General features: G+C 45.0%; 1 protein-coding gene across 1 annotated transcript in view; it reads left to right on the forward strand.

Moving 5' to 3' along the window:
- Positions 1-7,266, forward strand: part of SPPL3 (signal peptide peptidase like 3) — a 143,418-nt gene extending 136,152 nt beyond the window's left edge. Inside the window, exons 7-11 of the mRNA XM_046025558.1 lie at positions 1,257-1,363; positions 3,133-3,296; positions 4,049-4,248; positions 5,190-5,299; positions 5,979-7,266. Of these exons, the coding sequence (XP_045881514.1) occupies positions 1,257-1,363; positions 3,133-3,296; positions 4,049-4,248; positions 5,190-5,299; positions 5,979-6,050 (653 nt within the window). The 3' untranslated portion in view covers positions 6,051-7,266. The remainder of the gene's footprint in view (positions 1-1,256; positions 1,364-3,132; positions 3,297-4,048; positions 4,249-5,189; positions 5,300-5,978) is intronic.
- Positions 7,267-7,678: the final 412 nt, after the last annotated feature.

Below are 7,678 nucleotides of genomic sequence, written 5' to 3' on the forward strand. Positions count from 1 at the left end.
CACCAAGTATTAGTTGAATTGTTGTGTCTAGGGTCCACCAAACTGCTGTATTTGCCCACTTAGTTACATGTATTGACAATTTACCACCAATTCTATTAAAATGATATCTATCTGTAATACAGCCTTGCTTTTCTTACCTTCCTTAGAATTAATTTGAAATTTAAAGTAGACAGCATAATTTTTCATTCATCCAGCAAATATTTGTTGAATGACTACTCTGTTAAGTGCTGGGACTTCACAGAAAGAATAAGCCGTGGTTTCTGTCTACCAAGAGCACTGAGTTTAGGGAATAAATTCACTTGTATATAAATTAATCACACTGTTACAGAATGGATGAACGTATTGAGAGAGAGTCATAGTTCTGTAGCATCACAAGAGGTGTTTAATTAATCTGATTAGATCAGGAAAGACTTCCCTGAAGAGGGCACTTTGTGAACAATAAGGAACATAGTTGAGAGGTGTGATCATATTTAGGGGACTAGAGAACAGAGCCAGAGCACCGCAGGCTGAAGGCAGGGGACTTGGGCAGTGGAGAGTGCCCTCCCTTACATCCCTGTCAGTACCCATCCAAGTTTTCTGACCTTCGTTCCACTGTGAAAACCCACAGGAAGTACAGAAGCAGCTGAAGTGGTCTAATCAGACCTGTGTTTCAGAAGAATGGAGGAGAGCTGAAGGCAGGGAGAGACCATTCATCTGCGTGACCTGTTCTAGTCTCCTGGGATGCGGCAGGGAGCCATGCCCTCAAGGACCTGGCATTTTAGTTGAGAGAGAATTTAAACACATATATATAGTGTATGTCAGATTTTGAGAGGTGTGAGAAAAAAAATAAGGCCAGGATAGAAGAATGAATTGCTGAGTAAATTGGATGTGATCTCAGGTGTGGGCAGACCACGTAAAGTCAGGAGCAAGGAGGAAGGATCTTCAGGGATGGGGAAGGCCAGAAGCAGAGCCAAGAAGTCTTGAACTGGGCCTGGCCAAGAGCTTTATCATTCAGAACAGAATCTCCTGGGTCTTACACAGTTAACACTATCCAAGAACATGAAAAAAAAGGATGTTCCCAAAGACCAAGCAGGTCAAAATTGGCTCCAGTGGGCACTTTGCACAAGTAGAGTATAAATGTCTTAAACTGGAGCTTAAACTGAGCTGCTTGGTTTTTGAGGGGACTTATAAACTGTTAGGTTTATAAGCAGAATAGCTTGTGGAAAGAGGATGAGCCCATACTCCACACTGACCAATGTCTGTGGTCTCCTCCCCAGCCCTGGCCATGGGTCTCTGTGTAGCCATGATCGCCTTTGTCCGCCTGCCCAGCCTCAAGGTGTCCTGCCTGCTTCTCTCAGGGCTTCTAATCTACGATGTCTTTTGGGTAAGTGTCTATTTCCCTGAAGCCACCGCTCTCTCTTGTGTTTAACTGGAGCGCTGATTCCTGAAAGTTCTTAACTTTAAGTATCCAAATGCTGGCGGGCTGGAGTACCTCCTGCCTAAGATCACTCTCTCCAGTCCTGAACTGTACATGCTAAAGGTGAGCAGGCATCTGTCCCCACCTGTTTGTTGAGACGTGTTAAACAGATAGTGCATCTGTGTCTCTTGGGGTGGGGGAGAGACCAGGCAGACAAGATTCTCTGCCATGGGAGCAAATATTTTTTTCTTCTCCGAGCATGCAGTCAAAGAAGCCTAATGTTAGCCCAGAAATAGACCCTCAACTCTATGGTCAGCTAATCTTCAACAAAGCAGGAAAGAATGTCCAAAGGAAAAAAGTCTCTTCAACAAATGGTGTTGGGAAATTTGGACAGCCACATGCAGAAAAAATGAAACTGGACCATTCCCTTACACCACACACAAAAAGAGATGGCCTCAATGTGAGAAAGGAATCCATCAAAATCCTTGAGGGAGAACACAGGCAGCAACCTCTTCAACCTCAGCCGCAGCAACTTCTTCCTAGAAACATCGCCAAAGGCAAGGGAAACAAGGGCAAAAATGAACTATGGGGACTTCATCAAGATCAAAAGCTTTTGCACAGCAAAGGAAACAATCAACAAAACCAAAAGACAACTGACGGAATGGGAGAAGATATTTGCAAACGACATATCAGATAAAGGGCTAGTATCCATAATCTAGAAAGAACTTGTCAAACTCAACACCCAAAGAACAAATAACCCAATCAAGAAATGGGCAGAGGATATGAACAGACATTTCTGCAAAGAAGACATCCAGATGGCCAACAGACCAATGAAAAAGTGTTCCACATCACTCGGCATCAGGGAAGTACCAATCAAAACCACAATGAGATACCACCTCACATCTGTCAGAATGGCTAAAATTAACAAGTCAGGAAATGACAGATGCTGGCGAGGATGCGGAGAAAGGGGAACCCTTCTACACTGTTGGTGGGAATGCAAGCTGGTGCAGCCACTCTGGAAAACAGCATGGAGGTTCCTCAAAAAGTTGAAAATAGAGCTACCCTACGACCCAGCAATCGCACTACTGGATATTTACCCTAAAGATACAAATGTAGTGATCCAAAGGGACACGTGCACCCAAATGTTTATAGCAGCAATGTCCACAATAGCCAAACTATGGAAAGAACCTAGGTGTCCATCAACAGGTGAATGGATAAAGAAGATGTGGTATTTATATATATAGTGGAATACTACACAGCCATCAAAAGAAATGAAATCTTGCCATTTGCAATGACGTGGATGGAACTAGAGGGTATTATGCTGAGTGAAATAAGTCAGTCGGAGAAAGACAATTATCATATGATCTCCCTGATATGAAGAATTTGAGTGGCAACGTTTGGGGTTGGGGGTTGGGAAGGAAAAAATGAAACAAGATGGCATCGGGAGGGAGACAAACCATAAGAGACTCTTAATCTCACAAAACAAACTGAGGGTTGGGGGGGGGTTATGGACACTGGGGAGGGTATGTGCTATGGTGAGTGCTGTGAAGTGTGTAAACCTGGCGATTGACAGACCTGTACCCCTGGGGCTAATAATATATGTTAATTTTTTTTAAAAAGGCTTGACGTTGCAGTATTCTGAGACTTTGCTCTTAAGAACAAGGAGGGTTGATGCTGAAATCAGGGTGCTCCCAGCTTCCTCTGTTAAACACGTCTCTCCATTTGGCTTTCGGCAGGTGTTTTTTTCTGCCTACATCTTCAATAGCAATGTCATGGTGAAGGTGGCCACGCAACCGGCTGACAATCCCCTTGACGTTCTATCCCGGAAGCTCCACCTGGGGCCCAATGTTGGGCGTGATGTTCCTCGCCTGTCTCTGCCTGGAAAACTGGTCTTCCCAAGGTAGGACTGGCCTGTCAGGCCTCAGGTTGTGATAGTGAACACACTGTCTTCGTGTTCCTCTGTGTTCCTTGATTAGCCTTTGTTATCAGCATTCTTATCCTAGACTGGAAAAGAGTTGTGAGTCATCTCTTTGTTTTACAAATGAGGAAGAGAAAACTGATTTGAGTTGCAAAGATTTATCATTAAATAATACAGGTGCTGCTTTTTATTATTGATTGTTATCAAACAGCCACATCTTACTACTGTTAGCATATTTTAGAGTTGGCTGGAGGAAATCAACAGGAGACTCTGAATCTTTTTTATTTCTAAAGCATTTGTAAAAACAGGTCCTAATGCTAAAATTACACAGTTGCTAATGATACAGTCTTGGGAAAAATTATGTTGCTTTAATATCCATGTCTGGGAGTAGTCAGGTGCTTATTTAAAGTCACAGCAGTGAATGTGTGACAAAATACAGAATTGCTTAACATTTCTGGAAGACCCGTTACTTAAATAGATGACTTCAGCAGTCACTTTAGAGGTACTCTTCCTGAAGCAGTGAGGGGCCTGGTTGAAGACGTCGGTTGCCAGTAATCTTGTGGCTTGTGATCTCTAAAAACTCTTAAAAACTAGTGTTGTTCCCCCTCTAGAGATTTCCATCTCCCATTCAGATAAGTCCAACTTCTTAAAAAGCTGACAGACGACTCTGCACAGGAGGAGGAGAAATGGGATTGTTGAGGGTGGCATCCCTGACCTATGACACTGCATTCCAGCTCCACTGGCAGTCACTTCTCTATGTTGGGCATTGGGGACATCGTGATGCCTGGACTCCTGTTGTGCTTTGTCCTTCGTTATGACAACTACAAAAAACAAGCCAATGGTGACTCCTGCGGTGCCTCTGGACCTGCCAATATCTCTGGACGCATGCAGAAGGTCTCCTACTTTCACTGCACTCTCATTGGATACTTTGTAGGTAAGAGAGCTGGAGAGCCTGCATGGGATCGCCTGACTGTCCTCCAAGCCCTGGAGTTAAATCAGGTCTTTCTAGCTGCAGACACTAGGCGGAAGGAGAGCAGTACTCTGGTTGCTGTTCTAGACAGCCGCAGAGAAAGAAAAACGTGGCCCATGACATGACAGATGCTGTCTCTGCTGGCCAGCCCAGTTCCCTGTCCACCAAGTCTGAAGAACACTGTGGAAAGACTGATCAGGCCTCAGAGTTAGAAACATCTACCACTCAGTGATCGTGGATCAGTCTGTGTGCTTAATTAAATCTTCAGCTTGAGGTTAATCAATGTCATATTTATTTCCCACCTCATGAAACAGGTATTTCCCTTTATTTGTTCTAACATGTCTGTCACTTCTAACCTTAGACTCTCCCTGGGCCAGTTCTTCTCTAGCTGGCTCACTTACACACAGACAGGGAAGACCCATATAATGGGGCTGTAGGAATGGTGGGAACCTGTCTGCTTCTCCAGTGGCTACAGCAGGGTGGATCATTTCAGCGCCGAGGCTCAGAGAGGTGAAACGCCATGACCCAGGTGACAACGCTTGCAGAAGGAGTAGGGTCGGAACTTGACCCCACCTCTTTGCCTCTGAGTTTGGCATTACCTACCACACAAGACTGGAGGACCAGGCACATTCAGGGCAGAAGTAAGGGCTTGGACCAGGAAGCTAAGCACGGAGGGGCACCTGGGCCGCTCACAGGTCCTTGGAATTGTAGGACTTTTCAAAGCTGTGCTGCTCCACCCTGGGCAGAGATCACAAGCAGGGCCTCTCACTGGGCATCCCTCTAGATGGCACACGTCACAGGAGAGCTGTTTGATCAGGACCCTGGCAGGTATCAGCCAGGTAGCGGGCTTTTCTCTCTGAGGGTTGACCCCTCAGTGTTGCTTATGCATGTTTCTCCCTTCATAGGTCTGCTCACTGCAACCGTGGCGTCCCGCATTCACCGAGCGGCCCAGCCCGCCCTTCTCTATTTGGTGCCATTCACCTTATTGCCGCTCCTCACGATGGCCTATTTAAAGGTGAGAGAAGCAGTTAGAAACCTGTGAAAGCAGTAACTTGGCATTGACTCAGCACTTGGGTATGTATTCTCCTTGCCAGAGGTGGGTCTGCTTAAGCCCCGCAGTTCTTGACCTTGACGGTGGGTTGATGGGTCTTTGCTCACCTGGTATGAGCAACCTCTTCCAGCCTGTTGCAGACACTGGCACAAAATGCTAGTGAATTAGACTACTATGCCTCTCCGTCATGAGCGAACTTATTGAAGTCCCTATAGCCCAGCTGCAGAGACTTCCCTTAAAAGCAGCATCATATTGTCACCTAATAGCTTTTTTACTACTTTGCATTAAAATTTTGAAATATTTAAGAAATGTATGATTACAGCTAGACTTGGAACATTACCTGATATATAAGACTTGTATTATCCTCATTTTACAAAGGAGGAAACAGAGGTAAACTACCTTGGCTTCAGCATCTCTCTCTTAAATGATGGAACTTATATACCCTTCTTTGCTGGAGGGGCCTAAGAGCTCTTCTAGAGAGTTCTTCAAAGAATGGTAGGTTACTTTTCATTGAATAAAATTTGAATGTTCTTTGATTCTTCACAGAAGCCAGCTGATCTGAGATCAAGAATCAGAAAGGTCTTAATAGATGTGTGTGGTTCATGTTTAAATCTGTAACTTAGTAAAGTTCCTTCTTCCCCAGGGTGACCTTCGGCGGATGTGGTCTGAGCCATTCCACTCCAAGTCCAGCAGTTCCCGATTCCTGGAAGTATGATGGATCCCAGACAGTGACCAGAATGGCCATCTGAGTCCTTTTCTGTCAACGCGTGGTTTTGTTTCTTCTTAGAGCTGGCCTGGTACTTGGAGATGTACCTGTATAAGGAACTGACGTGTGACTGGATTTTGCGTTTGCAGGAGCTTGTTTGCAGGAGCAAGGTGCTGGAGCCCTGCTTCGTTTTTTCTCTTCCTGCCGTTGTAGAGGCAGAGCCCCTCCTGAAGTGACAGGCCCTCCCCAGCGCTCCTTCTTCCCCCGTTTTTATGAATCTGCACCAGACTGTTACCTGTGGGGGATGGAGATATGACTGCTTAAAACTGACCACGGCAAGGAGTCGTTCTATACCTTTTGAACACTAAAAAGGATGAAAAATATTAGCAAACCGAAGTTTCTTCAGTGAACCCTCAAGAACTTTGGGACCAGTTTCCTGTTGGGGACTCCATTTCAGAGAACTGAGACAGAAGCTCTTCTGTCGTTATATTCTTTCCTTTTTCTGGATTTATTAAATATTTTCTGTGGTGTGAAGTGACTTATTAAAAATCCACAGACATTGAGTGACTTCTTAAAACATACACATAAGAATTTGTTGTAATGAGTTCATGTCCACCCAGATGTTGTGTTGGCAGTGAACGAGGGCACGGTTTTTATACATACACACACGCACACATCGATATATATGAATAAACAGAATTAAAACCTGCTAAGATCATGCTGTGTAGCAGACAGGGACTTGCTGTAATTTTTAGCATGTAGAGCAGTTTACTCCGGCTTCCTTGTATATGGATACGCTGCTGTCTCTCCCCTCCACAACTGAACGTGCAGTTAAAAAACCAGTATAGTATTCGTACTGATATACTCATGGACTTCCGGGGGCTCTTGTTTGGTTTTGATCAGTGTAGCCAATTAGGGATGAAAAGTTCAAACTTTTTGGCCCTTTTTGTTTTGTTTTGTTTTTACAGGCTTCTCCCTTGCAGGGTTTTTAGTAGTTTCTTCTTGAACCAATGCATGTAATATAGCAGCAGGTGTCTTTGTGCTTTCTGATCATAGTAATGTACTACTTGTAAATACATTTTTCTATTTTCTATTGTTTTTGTATTTTCTTTCTTTTTTTTTTTTTTGGCATTTTGTTTCATTGGTGTGCTGTATTTTCCATGCCCTCACTCCTTGAAGAAAAAAAGGAAAACAACATGATCCTGTCCTTGCTGTTGTGATTATAGTCTTGGTTTACCTGTGGTGACAACTGGGTATTGGGTACAAATGTCAGTTGCCCCTCTGAGCTGGGCCCTACATTGCAGGCATGGCAGAAGGAGCAAGCTGCTCTGTCCCCTTGGAATCTGGCCGTGTGCTGTGTGGTCTCTGCTGGAGAGCCGGTATTCGGGTAGTAACTACTGTGATCATGTCAGCTCGCTTTTGTCTTGGCAGCCCCAGCCTGATAAGAAATGGCCCACCGTAGAGGCAGAGAGAAGCCTGGCTACCTGACAGCAGAGGTGGGAGAAGGGCCCACGTGTCCCCCTCTCCCCCTTCAACCGGTGACCTGCCGCTGCTTTGACCTGTGCAATGAACTGATGTGCTGTCCCTCCCCGCGGACAGAGCTCATAGGCAGTGCGTGTTGCGTGGTCATGGGGGCA

Source organism: Meles meles, chromosome 12, assembly GCF_922984935.1.
Source record: "Meles meles chromosome 12, mMelMel3.1 paternal haplotype, whole genome shotgun sequence".
Lineage (NCBI taxonomy): Eukaryota > Metazoa > Chordata > Mammalia > Carnivora > Mustelidae > Meles > Meles meles.